This window comes from Ranitomeya imitator, chromosome 2 (assembly GCF_032444005.1).
Source record: "Ranitomeya imitator isolate aRanImi1 chromosome 2, aRanImi1.pri, whole genome shotgun sequence".
Classification (NCBI taxonomy): domain Eukaryota; kingdom Metazoa; phylum Chordata; class Amphibia; order Anura; family Dendrobatidae; genus Ranitomeya; species Ranitomeya imitator.
Window position 1 is genome coordinate 423,503,064 of NC_091283.1, and position 21,771 is coordinate 423,524,834.

At 46.0% G+C, this 21,771-nt stretch overlaps 1 protein-coding gene across 9 annotated transcripts in view; it reads right to left on the bottom strand.

Moving 5' to 3' along the window:
• Positions 1 to 21,771, bottom strand: part of ARHGAP27 (Rho GTPase activating protein 27) — an 86,484-nt gene that overhangs the window by 19,952 nt on the left and 44,761 nt on the right. For 4 of the 9 annotated variants that reach the window (XM_069750806.1, XM_069750808.1, XM_069750807.1 and 1 more), the window contains 8 exons: positions 19,364 to 19,795; positions 18,787 to 18,981; positions 18,230 to 18,310; positions 17,880 to 17,990; positions 17,349 to 17,419; positions 2,394 to 2,484; positions 1,315 to 1,416; positions 813 to 920 (listed from right to left, as the gene is read on the bottom strand). In XM_069750806.1, the coding sequence (XP_069606907.1) occupies positions 813 to 920; positions 1,315 to 1,416; positions 2,394 to 2,484; positions 17,349 to 17,419; positions 17,880 to 17,990; positions 18,230 to 18,310; positions 18,787 to 18,981; positions 19,364 to 19,795 (1,191 nt within the window). The remainder of the gene's footprint in view (positions 1 to 812; positions 921 to 1,314; positions 1,417 to 2,393; positions 2,485 to 17,348; positions 17,420 to 17,879; positions 17,991 to 18,229; positions 18,311 to 18,786; positions 18,982 to 19,363; positions 19,796 to 21,771) is intronic. The other 5 variants (XM_069750812.1, XM_069750811.1, XM_069750813.1 and 2 more) reach the window with 5 other exon arrangements.

Genomic DNA, 21,771 nt, shown 5'->3' on the forward strand with positions numbered 1-21,771 from the left:
ATTTTGTCCTATTTGTTGTTTTTCACAATAAAAAAGCCAAATGTTCACAGTTATAGGCATGTTCTTTACATGAACTGATGCAAACAAACAAAAAAAAAATGCAGTAAAGGTTGTCAGGTAGCAAAACATGAACAATGCCAAGGGGGTTGAATACTTTCTCAAGCCACTGTATACGTATAAATACATGTGTGGTCAATACAAATGACAGATTTCTTCGAAAGACCATACTAAGGACCAGGGGGCACGCATTACGGGTGGAAAAAAGACGATTCCGGCAGCTAAATAGGAAAGAGTTCTTTTCATTCAGCATAGTCAGACTGTGGAATGCCCAACTGCAAGAAGTAGTAGATATTATATCAAAATTTAAAAAAGGGCTGAATGTTTTTCTCACAATAAAGAATATTGTGAGTTATAAATAATGTACAGATAGAGAACGTAGAAAAGCTGAACTTGATGTACCTGTGTTTTTCAACCTATACAACTATATACTGTACATCCGACACGCAGGTTTATTATCAGACAACTTTTGTTTGTGGGAAAACTCCTTTTATTTTAATCAATAGTTGTTGGAATAATAATAATTTCCACAATTGGACACAGCCATTACACAGTACACAGCAGGGGCACATTTATAAGATTATCTCGGCACAGGAACATTTTATTTAAACCCATCCAGTTGTGGAAATTATTATTATTCCAAGATCTATTGATTAAAATGAACTTTTGTTCGTGAGAAAACCCCTTTAAGGCTTTGGTAATCAGACAAGGCTGCTGTCAGTCACGAGGAGGCAGCGTCAGGGCCAAACACTTACTATGTTCACGTTCTTGCCAATACTTTTGCTTATTGATGTAAACCAATCTTTGGTGATGGCCTCAGAGTCGTGGTGAATCAGATACTCGCATGCATCTCGCGTTCTCAGCTGGAGAAAAGTCAGAACAACCACATTAGTTTAAAGACCAGTCCAACACAAAACTTATTAAGGCTGCAGCACAATAACCAGCAGTAGCCACTGGGGGCAGTATGGACTGGAAAAACACATCTTACAGAGCAATGTGGATACATTGATAAAGAGAAAAAAAAAAGATTATACACAGAACAAATAAATAAGATTTTGAATATGGATACATGAGAAGGTCTGGAGGTCACAATTAGTTACTGGGTGGAATAATGACAATACAGAATGGTAGTAATGGACAATAAACTAGACTATTAGACTGTCAGTGTCCGGCAGCTGCTGCAAAGGGGCAAATAATACAGGACACAGGTGATGGGGGATATCCTGGGTGCATAATACATATGTGTGTGGCACTCACTTCTATGACGTGCTTTTTACTAGACTTGTCCTTGTTGGCCCAGCTGAGTGACGCCCCCAGTAACCTGACCGTGTGCTCTGGGACAATGAGCTGAGATTGCTTCTGAAATGCAAGAAAACGGGAGAGACATTTAAAAAAGTCATGATATGTGAGGGTGCAAACGCCAGGATTAACATGGGGGGCTCCTACTGCTATACTGCATGAAGAATATGCTGTACTTGTATAATGAACCAAGAACATTGCCCCCATTGTTTACATCCTCCTATATTATATGCACTCCAGGTAACATATCACTCCCTGGACAATAAATATCTTTTCTGTATATCGGACCCAAATATTCTATATTTTACTATGTACATAGTATAGGTGTAATTTTTTTTTTCTTTTTTTAAACGGCTTTCGTCTCAATCTTGAGCCACAGTGACTTGATGAACACTCTGTAGGAAGATCAATCTTGCACAAGCCTAGATAGACCAGGATCCTCTCCGCCATTATTGTGATAGTATCAAGCCATCAGGTTGCTGGTCTTCTCTTTCGCCTTGTTCCTTCTATTCTTCCCACCGTGATGTCCTTCTCCAGTGATTGCTCTCTTCATATGATGTGTCCAAATTAAATAAGTTGTAGCTTGGTGATCTTTGCTTTAAGTGACATATTAGGCTTGATTTGTTCCAAAATAGATTTTTGTTCTTTGCCATCCATGGTATTGATAACATCCTTCTCCAGCACCACATTTTGCAGACGTCTATTCTTCTTCTTTGTGGTTTTATCGTCCAGGTTTCGCAAACTATATACAAGCCAGAGAAATGTTCCTCAGGATAATCTGCCTCCTCTATATATTATAAACTCTCCATAGTCCATATTTCTCAATAGAATCTCAATCTACAGCATTCTCTATAACTCACAACCTCTAGATAACCCTAATCCTCCATACCACCTTTCTAGAATCTCTCCCCTCATAACCAAATGTTAATATAAATACACTATAAAATCCCAATCAAAAGCAATAATCGGCATTGCAACCTTAAAACCCATATTTTACCCACATAATCCACATCACCCCTCCATATTAAAGACCTCACCAGACTGTTGGAAGAAAGGTTTTTTGCATCTTTGAAAAATGTTAATATTCCTCCTTCCAGCACCGTCCAGGATGAGCTCCAGTTCTTCCTACTGAAGAGAAGAAGAAGAGAGTCTCTCAGAAACAGCATTTCAATGGACATTATATACCAGCACCTCAGAGATACAGTAGCAGCGAGGGCTTGGACTTTGTGACTGGTGTCACTGCTGTGCCATAACCCACTTGCAGCCTCAGACACCGCAGATTAGAGTTAGGTGCAGCTGATCCATGCCAGCTTGTCTAACCCCACTGCTTGTCCCAGAAGTTCAAAAAGGTATGTTCATGGCATTTTTTGGCAGAGCTTTTCTCTGCAGCAAAAACTAGAGTTGAGCGACCTTGACCTTTTTAGAGTCGAGCCGGGTTTCGCGAAACCCGACTATCTCAAAAGTCGGGTCGAGTGAAATCGGCCGATTATGACGTAAAGTCGGGATCGACCGAAACACGAAACCCAATGCAAGTCAATGGGGCAGCATAGTCGGCAGTGAGTGGGGGCCAGGAAAACACCTAGAGTGCCCATTTTAATGTCAAAACCATCCATTCTTCTTAATGAAGCTTGTCAAGCGTAATTTACCTTATAATAATTGGAAGGCATTTGAAATTGGGGGTCATTTGGCTAAAGTTGTGGTGGGTAGGGCTGGTTCAAGTAATTAGTGGGCCCAGGAAATCTGGACCACGTCACGGCAGTGGAGCAGGGAGAGGTAAGTATTTCAACTTTGCAAGTGCTGTGAACCTGAGCAAGCAGGGGGGGCCCACTCGTTGGCATTGGCACTGGCACAGGGCCCCTCAAAGTACAGCGGTGTGTTTGCACGGCGGGGGCGCCTCCCACCGGCAGCAACACTTTTGCGTACTATGAGAGGCCCTGTGCCAGTGACGTCGCCAACTAGTATTCCTCCCCCCCACCTGATGAAGGAACCTGCACTTTCATCTGCACCTTCCTCTTTGTCCCCGTGTAAGGTGGTATGGTATGCGGGAAGAGCAACCTGACTTTCAGCAGGGTCACAATGTTGTTGTGTAGCGTGCACGGGGAATGTTGCGTTATGGGTCAATGTACCAGCAGACTCATCTATCACTGGCTGGGCAATGGGCAGGATGAGGAGGAAACACAGATATAGGCCCAAAGAATAAAGTTGGCTAAATGCAGTTCAAAATTGGTAACACAGGAATAACCAGGGGGCATTGCAGTGGAGGACAACTGGAATGAGAGGCTGACACAGAGAGTAGGCCCAAATCAGTAAGTAGTCGAAATGCAGTTCAAAATTGGCAACCGTAGTAAACAGGCGGCACAGCTTTGTTCAGTGGAGGAGAACAGCAAGGAGTGGCAGACACCGATAGTAGGCCCCAAACCAACTAGTACGCCAAATGCAGTTGTTCCGTTTAACCACAATTTAATGAGAGCCTGAAGATAGAAGTTCAGGAAAGGCAACCTGGAGAACACCTTGGAGTGGAACACACCATCTCTCTACACCCCATACCCAATTTGTAGGCCTAATGCAGTGTAGTTTCCAAGAACTACTAAACGAGAGCCGGAAGATCGAAGCTCAGGAAAGGCAACCTGGAGAACACCTTGGAGTGGAACACACCATCTCTCTACACCCCATACCCAATTTGTAGGCCTAATGCAGTGTAGTTTCCAACAACTACTAAACGAGAGCATGAAGATCGAAGCATTGGCGAGGAAACCTGGGGAACACCTTGGAGTGGAACACACCATCTCTCTACACCCCATACCCAATTTGTAGGCCTAATGCAGCGTAGTTTCCAACAACTACTAAACGAGAGCATGATGATCGAAGCATTGGCGAGGAAACCTGGGGAACACCTTGGAGTGGAACACACCATCTCTCTACAGTGGAACACACCATCTCTCTACACCCCATACCCAATTTGTAGGCCTAATGCAGCGTAGTTTCCAACAACTACTAAACGAGAGCCGGAAGATCGAAGCTCAGGAAAGGCAACCTGGGGAACACCTTGGAGTGGAACACACCATCTCTCTACACCCCATACCCAATTTGTAGGCCTAATGCAGCGTAGTTTCCAACAACTACTAAACGAGAGCCGGAAGATCGAAGCTCAGGAAAGGCAACCTGGGGAACACCTTGGAGTGTAACAAACCCTCTCTCTACACCACGGAAGGGCTGATTCTTAGGAAGGAAGGCTGTCGGAAAGAAGCAGGGCGCGTCCGAGGGTGATTATATTCTTATTAGGTATATACTCACCCTCGGACGCGCCCTGCTTCTTTATTTGTAATGAATGTTTATTTGCAATGTGGTTTTGACTTACTCTATTTTTTTGGTAAATAATGATTTTATTATTTTCATTGTTTTGCATCTTCTTGGCAATAATATAAAGAAGACGCGACAGGACAACACTCGGTGGATGCCATATCTGTGTTTAAAATTGAAAAAACCTTTCAGTTAACTACTTGCAGGAGAAAGTTATTGTAGCTGGTGGCCATTTTTAGTACTGTACCAGATTTTTGTTGTATGTGTTTGTTTTTAATGTTAAAATGTCTGCATTTGATATCTCTCCAGTATTTTCTTTTTTATAAGCAAAATACTTATTTTTATATTTTCTGATGTTGGTTCCAGGGGTACACGGGCAGCAGTGGTGTGGTCAGTGGAGGCCTAGTGGAAGGAGTGACCGCAGACAGGCATCGAAGGCCTAAAATAATAACACATGGCTGTAGGCAATTTTAAATTGGTTCCAGGGGTACACGGGCAGCAGTGGTGTGGTCAGTGGAGGCCTAGTGGAAGGAGTGACCGCAGACAGGCATCGAAGGCCTAAAATAATAACACATGGCTGTAGGCAATTTTAAATTGGTTCCAGGGGTACACGGGCAGCAGTGGTGTGGTCAGTGGAGGCCTAGTGGAAGGAGTGACCGCAGACAGGCATCGAAGGCCTAAAATAATAACACATGGCTGTAGGCAATTCTAAATTGGTTACAGGGGTACACGGGCAGCAGTGGTGTGGTCAGTGGAGGCCTAGTGGAAGGAGTGACCGCAGACAGGCATCGAAGGCCTAAAATAATAACACATGGCTGTAGGCAATTTTAAATTGGTTCCAGGGGTACACGGGCAGCAGTGGTGTGGTCAGTGGAGGCCTAGTGGAAGGAGTGACCGCAGACAGGCATCGAAGGCCTAAAATAATAACACATGGCTGTAGGCAATTTTAAATTGGTTCCAGGGGTACATGGGCAGCAGTGGTGTGGTCAGTGGAGGCCTAGTGGAAGGAGTGACCGCAGACAGGCATCGAAGGCCTAAAATAATAACACATGGCTGTAGGCAATTTTAAATTGGTTCCAGGGGTACACGGGCAGCAGTGCCCTGGTCAGTGTAGTAGTAGTTGAAAGAATGGACCGCAGACAGGCATCGAAGGCCTAAAACAAAAAAATTGGGCTGGCTGTAGGCAATTTTAAATTGGTTCCAGGGGTACACGGGCAGCAGTGGTGTGGTCAGTGGAGGCCTAGTGGAAGGAGTGACCGCAGACAGGCATCGAAGGCCTAAAATAATAACACATGGCTGTAGGCAATTTTAAATTGGTTCCAGGGGTACACGGGCAGCAGTGGTGTGGTCAGTGGAGGCCTAGTGGAAGGAGTGACCGCAGACAGGCATCGAAGGCCTAAAATAATAACACATGGCTGTAGGCAATTTTAAATTGGTTCCAGGGGTACACGGGCAGCAGTGGTGTGGTCAGTGGAGGCCTAGTGGAAGGAGTGACCACAGACAGGCATCGAAGGCCTAACATAACAAAAATGTCAATACAATGGTATTGTCAGTGGCAGGCATTGAAGGATGTCAGCGCATAGACTAAACATTGGTGGAGCTGTGAGATAATTTTGCAAGTGGTAGAGCACTGTTTGAGCTGGGGTGGGGGGAAACTGTCTTGTGGCCGGCGGTACAGGCCCAGGGCCCCTCATATTACAACGGTGTGTCTGACGTTGGGTGCGCACCACCACCGCCAGAGACACTTTATTGTACTAGGAGGGACCCAGTGGCAGTGCCGTCGACCAAAAGCGGGCTCACCCACCTCTTCAGACAAACTGCACTCTCACGGGTGCTGTCGCCAAGTGTCGATACCACGGCCCCGTGTGGGGAGTTTGGCCATTTAGTGAGGTGTAAACATGTCGTATGCTGGACAATCAGGTGCAGAAAATTACGAGATTGGAAAAGGCATTCAGAATAGTCCACAGGCAAGACCTTTTCATAGGAAAGCTAGGTGTCAGCCGGGCAAGGTGGGGCAAAAGATTTCGAAATCCAGTTGTGGTTCATTTTAATGAAGGTTAGATCATCTACATTTTGGGTAGCCAGACGAGTCCTTTTTTCTGTTAGTATTGAACCTGCAGCACTGAATACTCTTTCTGATAGGACACTAGCTGCCGGGCAAGCAAGCTCCTGCAATGCATATTCTGCCAATTCTGGCCAGGTGTCTAATTTTGATGCCCAGTAATCAAATGGGAATGACGGTTGAGGGAGAACATCGATAAGGGATGAAAAATAGTTTGTAACCATACTGGACAAATGTTGTCTCCTGTCACTTTGAATTGATGCTGCAGTACCTGTCCTGTCTGCGGTCATAGCAAAATCACTCCACAACCTGGTCAGAAAACCCCTCTGGCCAACGCCACTTCTGATTTCTGCCCCTCTAACTCCTCTGGTCTGCTGGCCCCTGCAGCTCGTGTGAGAACGATCACGGGCGCTGTGTGCAGGGAATGCCAGAAGCAAACGGTCAACAAGAGTTGATTGTTTGGTTGCTAATATTAGTTCCAAGTTCTCATGTGGCATTATATTTTGCAATTTGCCTTTATAGCGAGGATCAAGGAGGCAGGCCAACCAGTAATCGTCATCATTCATCATTTTAGTTATGCGTGTGTCCCTTTTGAGGATACGTAAGGCATAATCCGCCATGTGGGCCAAAGTTCCAGTTCTCAAATCTGCGGTTGTGCTTGGTTGAGGGGCAGTTTCAGGCAAATCAACGTCACTTGTGTCCCTCAAAAAACCAGAACCCGGCCTTGCCGCGCCACCAATTTCCAGTGGCCCCGGAAAAGCTTCCTCATTAAAAATATAATCATCCCCATCATCCTCCTCCTCCTCTTCGCCCGCTACCTCGTCCTGTACACTGCCCTGGCCAGACAATGGCTGACTGTCATCAAGGCTTTCCTCTTCCTCAGCTGCAGACGCCTGATCCTTTATGTGCGTCAAACTTTGCATCAGCAGACGCATTAGGGGGATGCTCATGCTTATTATGGCGTTGTCTGCACTAACCAGCCGTGTGCATTCCTCAAAACACTGAAGGACTTGACACATGTCTTGAATCTTCGACCACTGCACACCTGATAACTCCATGTCTGCCATCCTACTGCCTGCCCGTGTATGTGTATCCTCCCACAAAAACATAACAGCCCGCCTCTGTTCACACAGTCTCTGAAGCATGTGCAGTGTTGAGTTCCACCTTGTTGCAACGTCTATGATTAGGCGATGCTGGGGAAGGTTCAAAGAACGCTGATAGGTCTGCATACGGCTGGAGTGTACGGGCGAACGGCGGATATGTGAGCAAAGTCCACGCACTTTGAGGAGCAGGTCGGATAACCCCGGATAACTTTTCAGGAAGCACTGCACCACCAGGTTTAAGGTGTGACCCAGGCAAGGAATGTGTTTCAGTTGGGAAAGGGAGATGGCAGCCATGAAATTCCTTCCGTTATCACTCACTACCTTGCCTGCCTCAAGATCTACAGTGCCCAGCCACGACTGCGTTTCTTTCTGCAAGAACTCGGACAGAACTTCCGCGGTGTGTCTGTTGTCGCCCAAACACTTCATAGCCAATACAGCCTGCTGACGTTTGCCAGTAGCTGCCCCATAATGGGAGACCTGGTGTGCAACAGTGGCAGCTGCGGATGGAGTGGTTGTGCGACTGCGGTCTGTGGACGAGCTCTCGCTTCTGCAGGAGGACGAAGAGGAGGAGGAGGGGGTGCGAACGGCTACAGCCCATTGTTTCCTAGACCGTGGGCTAGGCAGAACTGTCCCAAACTTGCTGTCCCCTGTGGACCCTGCATCCACCACATTTACCCAGTGTGCCGTGATGGACACGTAACGTCCCTGGCCATGCCTACTGGTCCATGCATCTGTTGTCAGGTGCATCTTTGTGCTCACAGATTGCCTGAGTGCATGGACGATGCGCTCTTTAACATGCTGGTGGAGGGCTGGGATGGCTTTTCTGGAAAAAAAGTGTCGACTGGGTAGCTCGTAGCGTGGTACAGCGTAGTCCATCAGGGCTTTGAAAGCTTCGCTTTCAACTAACCGGTAGGGCATCATCTCTAACGAGATTAGTCTAGCTATGTGTGCGTTCAAACCCTGTGTACGCGGATGCGAGGCTAAGTACTTCCTTTTTCTAACCATAGTCTCATGTAGGGTGAGCTGGACTGGAGAGCTGGAGATCGTGGAACTAGCGGGGGTGCCGGTGGACATGGCAGACTGAGAGACGGTGGGAGATGGTATTGTTGCCACCGGTGCCCTAGATGCAGTGTTTCCTACTACGAAACTGGTGATTCCCTGACCCTGACGGCTTTGGCCTGGCAAAGAAACCTGCACAGATACTGCAGGTGGTGCGGAAAATGGTGGCCCTACACTGCCGGAAGGGATGTTGCGTTGCTGACTAGCTTCATTGGCCGAGGGTGCTACAACCTTAAGGGACGTTTGGTAGTTAGTCCAGGCTTGCAAATGCATGGTGGTTAAATGTCTATGCATGCAACTTGTATTGAGACTTTTCAGATTCTGTCCTCTGCTTAAGGTAGTTGAACATTTTTGACAGATGACTTTGCGCTGATCAATTGGATGTTGTTTAAAAAAATGCCAGACTGCACTCTTTCTAGCATCGGATACCTTTTCAGGCATTGCAGACTGAGCTTTAACCGGATGGCCACGCTGTCCTCCAACAGGTTTTAGCTTTGCCACACGTTTTGGGCAAGATACGGGCCCGGCAGATGGAACCTGTTGCGATGTTGATGCCTGCTGCGGCCCCTCCTCCTCCGCTTCAGAACTGCTGCCGCCTGCACCCTGTTCCCCCAATGGCTGCCAATCGGGGTCAAGAACTGGGTCATCTATTACCTCTTCTTGTAGCTCGTGTGCAATTTCGTCTGTGTCACCGTGTCGGTCGGTGGTATAGCGTTCGTGATGGGGCAACATAGTCTCATCAGGGTCTGATTCTTGATCAGCACCCTGCGAGGGCAATGTTGTGGTCTGAGTCAAAGGACCAGCATAGTAGTCTGGCTGTGGCTGTGCATCAGTGCACTCCATGTCAGATTCAACTTGTAATGGGCATGGACTGTTAACTGCTTCACTTTCTAAGCCAGGGACGGTATGTGTAAAGAGCTCCATGGAGTAACCCGTTGTGTCGCCTGCTGCATTCTTCTCTGTTGTTGTTTTTGCTGAAGAGGACAAGGAAGCGACTTGTCCCTGACCGTGAACATCCACTAACGACGCGCTGCTTTGACATTTACCAGTTTCACGAGAGGAGGCAAAAGAGCTAGAGGCTGAGTCAGCAAGATAAGCCAAAACTTGCTCTTGCTGCTCCGGCTTTAAAAGCGGTTTTCCTACTCCCAGAAAAGGGAGCGTTCGAGGCCTTGTGTAGCCAGACGACGAACCTGGCTCCACAGCTCCAGACTTAGGTGCAATATTTTTTTTCCCACGACCAGCTGATGCTCCACCACTACCACTACCCTCATTACCAGCTGACAATGAACGCCCCTGGCCACGACCTCTTCCACCATACTTCCTCATTGTTTTAAAAACGTAAACAAACTAACGGTATTTGTTGCTGTCACACAAATTACACGGTGAGCTATAACTTCAGTATGATTTAGCTACCCCTTTACAGGTGAGTGAGACCACAACGAAAATCAGGCACAATGTTACACACTCTGTTGTTGGTGGCAACAAATGAGAGAGATGCCACACACGCAGGACTGTCACTGAAGCACAAATGTAAATATTAATCTCCCACTGATTTGATTTTTTTTTTTTTTTTCAGGGAGACTTTAGGAAAAAAAAAAATAGAATAAAATGATTTTTTCAGGAAGAATTTAGAAACCAAAGAAAATAAAATGATTTTTTCAGGGAGAATTTAGAACCCAAATAAAGCAAAAAAAAAAAAAAAAAAGGGCTTTCTATGGCCCACTGAGTGAGTGATGATGCACACAGGAGTCAGGAGTGGCACACAAGCCCTGAGGCCAATATTTTTCTCCCACTGATTGATGTAGTGATTTTTTCAGGTAGATTTTAGAACCAAAATCAAGCAAAAAAATAAATAGGCTTTCTATGGCCCACTGAGTGAGAGATGACACAGACAGGGATGGCACTCTAGCAGAAATGTCAATCTTAACCCCTTCCCGACCTTTGACGCATACGCTGCGTCATGAAAGTCGGTGCCATTCCGACCCATGACGCAGCATATGCGTCATGGAAAGATCGCGTCCCTGCAGGCCGGGTGAAAGGGTTAACTCCCATTTCACCCGATCTGCAGGGACAGGGGGAGTGGTAGTTTAGCCCAGGGGGGGTGGCTTCACCCCCTCGTGGCTACGATCGCTCTGATTGGCTGTTGAAAGTGAAACTGCCAATCAGAGCGATTTGTAATATTTCACCTAAAAAACTGGTGAAATATTACAATCCAGCCATGGCCGATGCTGCAATATCATCGGCCATGGCTGGAAACACTTATGTGCACCCACCCCACCCCACCGATCGCCCCCCCAGCCCCCCGATCTGTGGTCCGCTCCCCTCCGTCCTGTGCTCCGCTCCCCCGTCCTCCTGTCCGCTTCCCCCGTGCACCAATCACACCCCCCGCGCTCCAATCAAACCCCCCCGCACTCCGATCCCCCCCCGCACACAGCGACCCCCCCCCCCCGTGCTCCGATCCACCCCCCCCGCACAGCGATCCCTCACCCCGTGCTCCAATCCTCCCCCATGCTCCAATCCTCCCTCCCGTGTTCCGATCCACCCCCCCCCATGCTCCGATCCACCCCCCCGTGCTCCGACGCCCCCCCCGTGCCCTGATCTCCCCCCCCCCTTATACTTACCTGGCCGCCCGAGGTCCGTCCGTCTTCTTTCCTGGGCGCCGCCATCTTCCAAAATGGCGGGCGCATGTGCAGTGCGCCCGCCGAATCTGCCGGCCGGCAGATTCGTTCCAGAGTGAATTTTGATCACTGAGATATAACCTATCTCAGTGATCAAAATAAAAAAAAATAGTAAATGACCCCCCCCCTTTGTCACCCCCATAGATAGGGACAATAAAAAAAATAAAGAATTTTTTTTTTTCACTAAGGTTGGGGTAAGAACTAGGGGTAGGGTTAGGGGTAGGGTTAGGGGTAGGGTTAGGGGTAGGGTTAGGGGTAGGGTTAGGGGTAGGGTTGGGGCTAGGGTTGGGGCTAGGGTTGGGGTTAGGGTTAGGGTTAGGGTTTCGGTATGTGCACACGTATTCTGGTCCTATGCGGATTTTTCCGCAGCGGATTTGAAAAATCCACAGTGCTAAACCGCTGCCGATTTATCGTGGATTTACCGCGGTTTTTCTGCGCATTTCACTGCGGTTTTACAACTGCGATTTTCTATTGGAGCAGTTGTAAAACCGCTGCGGAATCCGCAGAAAGAAGTGACATGCTGCGGAATGTAAACCGCTGCGTTTCCGTGCAGTTTTTCTGCAGCATGTGTACAGCGATTTTTGGTTCCCATTGAACTGTAAACTCATGGGAAACTGCTGCGGATCCGCAGCGTTTTCCGCAGCGTGTGCACATACCTTTAGAATTAGGCTATGTGCACACGGTGCGGATTGGCCGCTGCGGATCCGCAGCAGTGTTCCATCAGGTTTACAGTACCATGTAAACATATGGAAAACCAAATCCGCTGTGCCCATGGTGCAGAAAATACCGTGCGGGAACGCTGCGTTGTATTTTCCGCAGCATGCCAATTCTTTGTGCGGATTCCGCAGCGTTTTACACCTGTTCCTCAATAGGAATCCACAGGTGAAATCCGCACAAAAAACACTGGAAATCCACAGTAAATCCACAGGTAAAACGCAGTGCCTTTTACCCGCGGATTTTTCAAAAATGATGCTGAAAAATCTCATACGAATCCGCAACGTTGGCACATAGCCTTAGGGTTGGGTTGGAATTAGGGTTGTGGTTAGGGTTAGGGGTGTGTTGGGGTTAGGGTTGTGGTTAGGGGTGTGTTGGGGTTAGGGTTGTGATTAGGGTTACGGCTACAGTTGGGATAAGGGTTAGGGGTGTGTTGGAGGTAGAATTGAGGGGTTTCCACTGTTTAGGCACTTCAGGGGGTCTCCAAACGCAACATGGCGCCACCATTGATTCCAGCCAATCTTGTATTCAAAAATTCAAATGGTGCTCCCTCACTTCCGAACCCCGACGTGTGCCCAAACAGTGGTTTACCCCCACATATTGGGTACCAGCATACTCAGGACAAACTGCGCAACAATTACTGGGGTCCAATTTCTCCTGTTACCCTTGAGAAAATAAAAAATTGCTTGCTAAAACATCATTTTTGAGGAAAGAAAAATGATTTTTTATTTTCACGGCTCTGCGTTGTAAACGTCTGTGAAGCACTTGGGGGTTCAAAGTGCTCACCACATATCTAGATAAGTTCCTTGGGGGGTCTAGTTTCCAAAATGCAGTCACTTGTGGGGGGTTTCTACTGTTTAGGCACACCAGGGGCTCTGCAAACGCAATGTGACGCCCGCAGACCATTCCATCAAAGTCTGCATTTCAAAAGTCACTACTTCCCTTCTGAGCCCCCACGTGTGCCCAAACAGTGGTTTACCCCCACACATGGGGCATCAGCGTACTCAGGAGAAACTGGACAACAACTTTTGTGGTCCAATTTCTACTGTAACCCTTGGGAAAATAAAAAATTCTGGGCTAAAAAATTATTTTTGAGGAAAGAAAACGTATTTATTATTTTCACGGCTCTGCGTTATAAACTTCTGTAAAGCACTTGGGGGTTGAAAGTGCTCACCACACATCTAGATAAGTTCCTTTGGGGGTCTAGTTTCCAAAATGCAGTCACTTGTGGGGGGTTTCTACTGTTTAGGCACACCAGGGGCTCTGCAAACGCAATGTGACGCCCGCAGACCATTCCATCAAAGTCTGCATTTCAAAAGTCACTACTTCCCTTCTGAGCCCCCACGTGTGCCCAAACAGTGGTTTACCCCCACACATGGGGTATCAGCGTACTCAGGAGAAACTGGACAACAACTTTTGTGGTCCAATTTCTCCTGTAACCCTTGGGAAAATAAAAAATTGCGGGCTAAAATTCATTTTTGAGAAAATAATTTTTTTTTTTTATTTTCATGGCTCTGCGTTATAAACTTCTGTGAAGCACTTGAGGGTTCAAAGTGCTCACTACACATCTAGATTAGTTCCTTTGGGGGTCTAGTTTCCAAAATGGGGTAATTTGTGGGGGATCTCCAATGTTTAGGCACACAGGGGCTCTCCAAACGCGACATGGTGTCCACTAATGATTGGAGATAATTTTCCATTTAAAAAGCCAAATGGCGTGCCTTCCCTTCTGAGCCCTGCCGTGCGCCCAAACAGTGGTTTACCCCCACATATGGGGTATCTGCATACTCAGGACAAACTGGACAACAACATTTGTGGTCCAATTTCTCCTATTACCATTGGCAAAATAGGAAATTCCAGGCTAAAAAATCATTTTTGAGAAAAGAAAAATTATTTTTTATTTTCATGGCTCTGCATTATAAACTTCTGTGAAGCACCTGGGGGTTTAAAGTGCTCAGTATGCATCTAGATAAGTTCCTTGGGGGGTCTAGTTTCCAAAATGGGGTCACTTGTGGGGGAGCTCCATTGCATAGGCACACAGGGGCTCTCCAAATGCGACATGGTGTCCGCTAACAATTGGAGCTAATTTTCCATTCAAAAAGTTAAAAGGCGCGCCTTCCCTTCCGAGCCCTGCCGTGTGCCCAAACAGTGGTTTACCCCCACATATGAGGCATCGGCGTACTCGGGAGAAATTGCTCAACAAATTTTAGGATCCATTTTATCCTATTGCCCATGTGAAAATGAAAAAATTGAGGCGAAAATAAATTTTTTGTGAAAAAAAAGTACTTTTTCATTTTTACGGATCAATTTGTGAAGCACCTGAGGGTTTAAAGTGCTCACTAGGCATCTAGATAAGTTCCTTGGGGGGTCCAGTTTCCAAAATGGGGTCACTTGTGGGGGAGCTCCAATGTTTAAGCACACAGGGTCTCTCCAAACGCGACATGGTGTCCGCTAACGATGGAGATAATTTTTCATTCAAAAAGTCAAATGGCGCTCCTTCCCTTCCGAGCCTTACCATGTGCCCAAACAGTGGTTTACCCCCACATGTGAAGTATCGGTGTACTCAGGAGAAATTGCCAAACAAATTTTAGGATCCATTTTATCCTGTTGTCCATGTGAAAATGAAAAAATTGAGGCTAAAAGAATTTTTTTGTGAAAAAAAAGTACTTTTTCATTTTTACGGATCAATTTGTGAAGCACCTGGGGGTTTAAAGGGCTCACTATGCATCTAGATAAGTTCCTTGGGGCGTCTAGTTTCCAAAATGGGGTCACTTGTGGGGGAGCTCCAATTTTTAGGCACACGGGGGCTCTCCAAATGTGACATGGTGTCCGCTAAAGAGTGCAGCCAATTTTTCATTCAAAAAGTCAAATGGCGCTCCTTCCCTTCCAAGCCCTGCCGTGCGCCCAAACAGTGGTTTACCCCCACATATGAGGTATCAGCGTACTCAGGACAAATTGGACAACAACTTACGTGGTTCAGTTTCTCCTTTTACCATTGGGAAAATAAAAAAATTGTTGCTGAAAAATCATTTTTGTGACTAAAAAGTTAAATGTTCATTTTTTCCTTCCATGTTGCTTCTGCTGCTGTGAAGCACCTGAAGGGTTAATAAACTTCTTGAATGTGGTTTTGTGCACATTGAGGGGTGCAGTTTTTAGAATGGTGTCACTTTTGGGTATTTTCAGCCATATAGACCCCTCAAACTGACTTCAAATGTGAGGTGGTCCCTAAAAAAATGGTTTTGTAAATTTCGTTGTAAAAATGAGAAATCGCTGGTCAAATTTTAACCCTTATAACTTCCTAGCAAAAAAAAATTTTGTTTCCAAAATTGTGCTGATGTAAAGTAGACGTGTGGGAAATGTTATTTATTAACCATTTTGTGTCACATAACTCTCTGGTTTAACAGAATAAAAATTCAAAATGTGAAAATTGCGAAATTTTCAAAATTTTCGCCAAATTTCCGTTTTTATCACAAATAAACACAGAATTTATTGACCTAAATTTACCACTAACATGAAGCCCAATATGTCACGAAAAAACAATCTCAGAACCGCTAGGATCCATTGAAGCGTTCCTGAGTTATTACCTCATGAAGGGACACTGGTCAGAATTGCAAAAAACGGCAAGGTCTTTAAGGTCAAAATAGGCTGGGTCATGAAGGGGTTAATCTCCCACAAAAAAAAAAAAAAACAGGGAGTGTCCTTCAATTACTATCTCCCTGCAGTAATCTCAGCCAGGTATGGCAGGCAGCAATAAGGAGTGGACTGATGCACAAATTAAATAAAAAGTGTGTACAAACCAAAAAGATAGCTGTGCAGAAAGGAAGGAACAAGAGGATTTGTGCTTTGAAAAAAGCAGTTGGTTTGCACAGCGGCGTACACACAGCAATGCAGCTATCAGGGAGCCTTCTAGGGCAGCCCAATGAGCTACAGCGCTGAGGGGGAAAAAAAAAAAAATGTAGCTTCCACTGTCCCTGCACACCGAAGGTGGTGTTGGGCAGTGGAAATCGCTACAGCACAAGCGGTTTGGTGGTTAATGGACCCTGCCTAACGCTATCCCTGCTTCTGACGAAGCGGCAGCAACCTCTCCCTAAGCTCAGATCAGCAGCAGTAACATGGCGGTCGGCGGGAACTCCCCTTTATAGCCCCTGTGACGCCGCAGACAGCAAGCCAATCACTGCAATGCCCTTCTCTAAGATGGTGGGGACCAGGACCTATGTCATCACGCTGCCCACACTCTGCGTTTACCTTCATTGGCTGAGAAATGGCGCTTTTCGCGTCATTGAAACGCGACTTTGGCGCGAAAGTCGCGTACCGCATGGCCGACCCCGCACAGGGGTCGGATCGGGTTTCATGAAACCCGACTTTGCCAAAAGTCGGCGACTTTTGAAAATGAACGACCCGTTTCGCTCAACCCTAGTGCCAAACAAACATAACTCATCATCCCAAGAACATCATCTCCACAGTGAAACATGGTGGTGACAGCATCATGCTGTAGGGATGTTTTTCGACAGAAGGAAAAGGCAAAATGGTCAGAATCGAGGGGAAGATGGATGGTGTGAAATACAGGGATATTCTTGAGCAAAACCTGTTTCAGTCTGTCAGTGATTTGAGACTTGGATGGAGGTTTACCTTCCAACAAGACAATGACCCAAAGAATACTGCTAAAGAAACACTCGAGTGGTTTAACCCCTTCACGACATGCGCCGTACATCGATGAACGACCCGTTTCGCTCAACCCTAGCAAAAACTAGACGATTCAGAGCAAAAAGGTCTTGATCCTGAGGAGCGCAAAATGTGGAGACCTTCCCAGATATCATGAAAGCACTGAAAACCCTGGCTCTATCTCCGGGACGGAAGTTACAGAACGTGGTACATTTTATTTATCCTAAATTCTCTCTCCATCCCCTCGCCATGTACACAAAGGTTCCATGATGGCAGTATCCCAGTAATTAATTCCTCCCAAAAGTTATGTACACAGGAGTAGCGGCCATCATGACTACTACCAGTCAGTTTCTCATTCTACGCCTGTCACCTACATACTTTGAGCGACCAGCCCAGCATTTTGGAGCCACCACTCACCGCAACTTCCTCCCATTCTCAGCGATCTTGGTCTTGTGAAGGACTCCTGCTTTCTCCGGACCTTTTGTCTGCTAAAAATAAAAGTTAACAAGAATAAAAAAAAGTGAGAAAAGCAGATCAGAAGGGAAAAACACGCAAAATCCAAATCCCAGAGATTACGACTTGCAAAACGTATCAATATTAAAGAACAAGCTGTGCACGCTGCTTTCATTAATCCTGACCCCAGGAGTCTCTTTGCTGTCTACAAAGTACAAAAGCCTACAGAGACGCCTCTTCACATATGTGGCTGCACCATCCATCTCGCATATCTACTACAAGGTAACATAAGAATGCCCTGACTGCATTTTCACCAGCTGTAGAGCACTCTATACCTGGCAATCCCTGGAGATCTCTAGCACTAACTGCATCCTTCACCATGCTTTATAGATGATAGTCAACAGAGATCTCAGGGCCAGTTTGTTCAACACATTGCATAACAATCTGCTTATTTCAAAAGGACAGAACGAGGATGGGTGGGTACAGGGGTCTTACCTGTGTCTGTTTTGGCAGGGGCAGAGTTGTGATATTTTGCTGCCAGGTGTTGTAGACATTGCTGTTCTGATCGAGATCACTGCTCCCGCTCTGTAGTTCTGGGGGGCCAAGCTTTAGGCAGCAAAAGGAGGAAGTAATAAATATTCTATGTTTATTATAGCAGAGCAGAAAAGTGATGAGGGATGTGAGAATGTAAGGAGTGTGACCCAGGTATGGTGATGGATGTAAAGAGAATGACCCAGGGATGATGGTGGATGTAAGAAGTGTGACCTGGAATGATTGGCGATACAATGAGTGTGACCGGAGGTTGATGGTGCATGTGAACAGTGTACATAAGGATGGTTACGGACCTGCGGCAGCTTCCATTGTGAGAGGGAGCCATCTGGGGTGTAGAAATAGGTTTTCCCATACGAGTCCCGAGACTGTAGCCACTGCAATAAGAATGTCTAATTATTACTGCTGCCTTGCACAGTCAGGGTGGAACCCTTCCTCATAAAACGTGTCTCATGATGGCCACCGAAATGACAGCTGAATACGTCAGAGCATTGGCATGAGTGTTGAAGTGCCCAGAATATTTCACAGGCACCCTCTATTGTAGATGAAGCCACCCTCCACCCCACCCATAGTCTGCACCTATGTAAGAGACACTATGCCGTAGGTCAGGGGTCCCCAACTCCAGTCCTCAAGGCCCACCAACATGTCATGTTTTCAGGATTTCCTTAATCTTGCCCAGGTAATAATTGCATCACCTGTGCAATGCAAAGGAAATCCTGAAAACATGACCTGTTGGTGGGCCTTGAGGACTGGAGTTGGGGACCCCTGCCGTAGGTAACTCAGACTGTGGTCCAGTCACACTTGGTCTTAACTGGCACCGATGCTGGCCGTATGATAGGGGCCAAATACTCACCGTTTCACCACTATTACTGTTGATATACAATTTCTGTCCATCCTTGATCTGACAGGTCCAACCAGAGATCTCACTGATATCTGCTGGCGCATGGTGTGGGGGAGGGGGGATATATTGCCCATCATAATCGGCTTCTGGGAAACTGTCCGTGTGGTTGTGAGAATATTCAGGGTAGTCTGCTTCTGGTGTTGGGGGCTGTGGACACAGAAGGAGACAATTTATATTTTTTTCTGCCATATTGGCAATTTACCATGAGGAATGGGTGTGGGAGTAGCTGAATCCCTATGGTAGATGTGAATTACATCTGAGAAATAACATAACAGAAGCATTGTATGATCCTATAATACAAACTCCCAAAACCGCCAAATGAAAATTATAGCAGTCCAAATTTAGAGGGCTGTATAGGTGATCCCTCCACCACCTGCATGAATAGATTTCTCCATAGACTAAAAAAAATTACATTATGAAATTGTTTTGTATTCCAGCTGCTGAATGCCAAAAAATTATACAAAGACAACATCAGCAGGGCAGTACTGGAGGTGAGCAATGGAGAAGCTTAATACACATATATACCAACCCTTCTGTCCAACCCTTCTGATCTGTAAGGGGAAAACATTGGCTTCACTGCTGGAAGTGGCAGCTCGCTCTCTGGAGGTGGGTCCCAAGATGTCTCTCCAGTCACCAAATTGTAGAAGTAGAACTGCCTACTAGATTCATCAAAATGCTTCTCCCAGTCTAGTTCTCCAGACAGAGAGCTTGGTGAGGTTGGAGAAATGGGTGACTGTAAGGTCTCCTCTACTTGATCAAAAGGACAATCCCAAGTGGTTTCTCCAGTAACACAGTTGTAGTAGAACAGTTGTCCAGTCCCTTTATCAGTGTGGGTCTCCCAGTCCTCTATGGTGCTGGATGAGTACCGCTGCTGAGAGGACGTACTATTCCTCAGTTCATCACTTCGAAAGTCCTCCAAGTTGGCATAAATGTGAGATGGATCCTCCTCTTCATTCACCACCTGCAATAGAATAAAGAACATTGAGTGGGCAAAGGTCAGTAGCACTTCTTACCAGGTGCTAGTAAATGATTTTGTCACTGAGCGCAAGTGACAGTGTGGATTGAGTGTCTAATTATCTCCATCCTAACATTCTCCTTATTATGTTGCAAATGCGGCTCTGGTACAAGACAACAACACGTGTCTTGTCATGATGGGCATTAACCTGCTGTTACCCAGATGTTCCCTACACTACATGCTGCCATGTGCGCTCAGTGACAGCATTTGATTGCTCATCAGCATTTTTTGTTCTGTCATTGTCTCTTAAATAAGCTGAATTTTTTCCCTCTGACTCATTCCCCATGTTGACTACATAACTTCACTCGCCCAACAAATAACCAAGGCAATAAAACAAAGAAGTGAGAGCAGAGACGAAACCAGGAAAGAGAAGAAGCTTCTTGAACCAGAAGAAACACTATGGAAAAGATGGAGTCTTTATAAAGAGGAGACAGCAGGGAAGAGAGGGAGCTTCAAAAAACAAGTGACAGCAGAATCAGAAGTTCTCAGGGGTGGACCTCAAGTGCTGAAGATGATTTTAAACTCCTCCAGTCAGTTTTCAATCTTGGACTATGGCTGGGGGGTCACACTTGCGAGTGTGATGCAAGAAACTTGCGCGAGTCTCTTGCATAAATACCCAGCGCTGCCACCGGCACTCAGGACCAGAGTGTGCGGCTGCATAGAAATACATGCAGCCACACACTCCGGTCCCGAGTGCTGGCGGCAGCGCCAGGTATTGATGCGAGTTTATCGTATCGCACTCGCAAGTGTGACCCCGGCCTACAGCAGTGTTCGGTTGAGTGCTTCTGACACTTCATGTTAGTGATCAGTGGGGGCCTCAGCACCCAGACCCTTACTGATCCTCATAAAAGTTATTCTTTCACAAGATAGAAGTAACACTAGTGAAAAGTAAGTCTAATCAAACAGATGTGACAAGGTAAAAGGAGGAACCTTGCAAGATAAAAAAAATCCTCTACCAAGTAAGGCCTCAAAAACTCCAGCTTTTCTCCACATGAGAAAATTTAGACCAAGTTTGATCAAGGATCGGTCCAATTTTTAGCAGTTTTTCTCGTATGTGAAAGAAAAAAAAAAAGTTTCTCTATCTTACAGTCTTTGAAATTTGGATGGTATCGGAGTGCTGTCACATTTTTTTTTCTCACAGACCCATAGACTTACATTGCTGATTTTGATCCAGCAGCCTGATCAAAATTGAACATGTATCTGCAATTTTGCGCACAAAGTCGCTCAGGAACAATTCATGGACATGTGAACGGCCCCATCCAATATTATAGGTACGAGAAAAAAAAACAGAAGCCGTATCAGAAAAACAGACATATGAATGAGCCTCAAAGGAAGTCTGACCAGAGGAGACAAGGTTAGAGACAAATGCCATCAGGGAAGAGAATGTGTCTTACTAAAGAATAGAAAGGAAGATCAGCGAGTAGAGGAGATCCCAGGGGGAAAGAAGGAACTCCAAAAGAAAGAAGAATTAGTGGTAAAAAAAAAGAAAAGGGCCCCACAAATCAAGAGATAAAAGTGATGAAGACTTGCAAAACTGAAAAGCTATTAGGCCTCATTCGGACATCAATTTTTCAAGCATTTTGAGGATTTCATGCATAGAACATGTACCCATTATAGTTTATGGGGCTGTTCACATATCAGTTTTCTGTGGACTATGTCCGCAAAAACATCATGGGAGACATGCCTATTTTTAATGAAGTCTATGGATCCGTGAAACTAATGGATAGCGCACATATTGCATCACTGTACAATCCATGAGTGGTTTGTGATTAACGTTGTAAAGGAAAGGAGAAGCTCTGTCATTTACTTATTTTTCCATACAGGAAAACACTGAGGAATCTTGAAACAGAACACACTTACACCAATCACTGATGAAACTCGCATTCAAAACAATGATGGAGATTCGTACCTTTTTTGTGTGT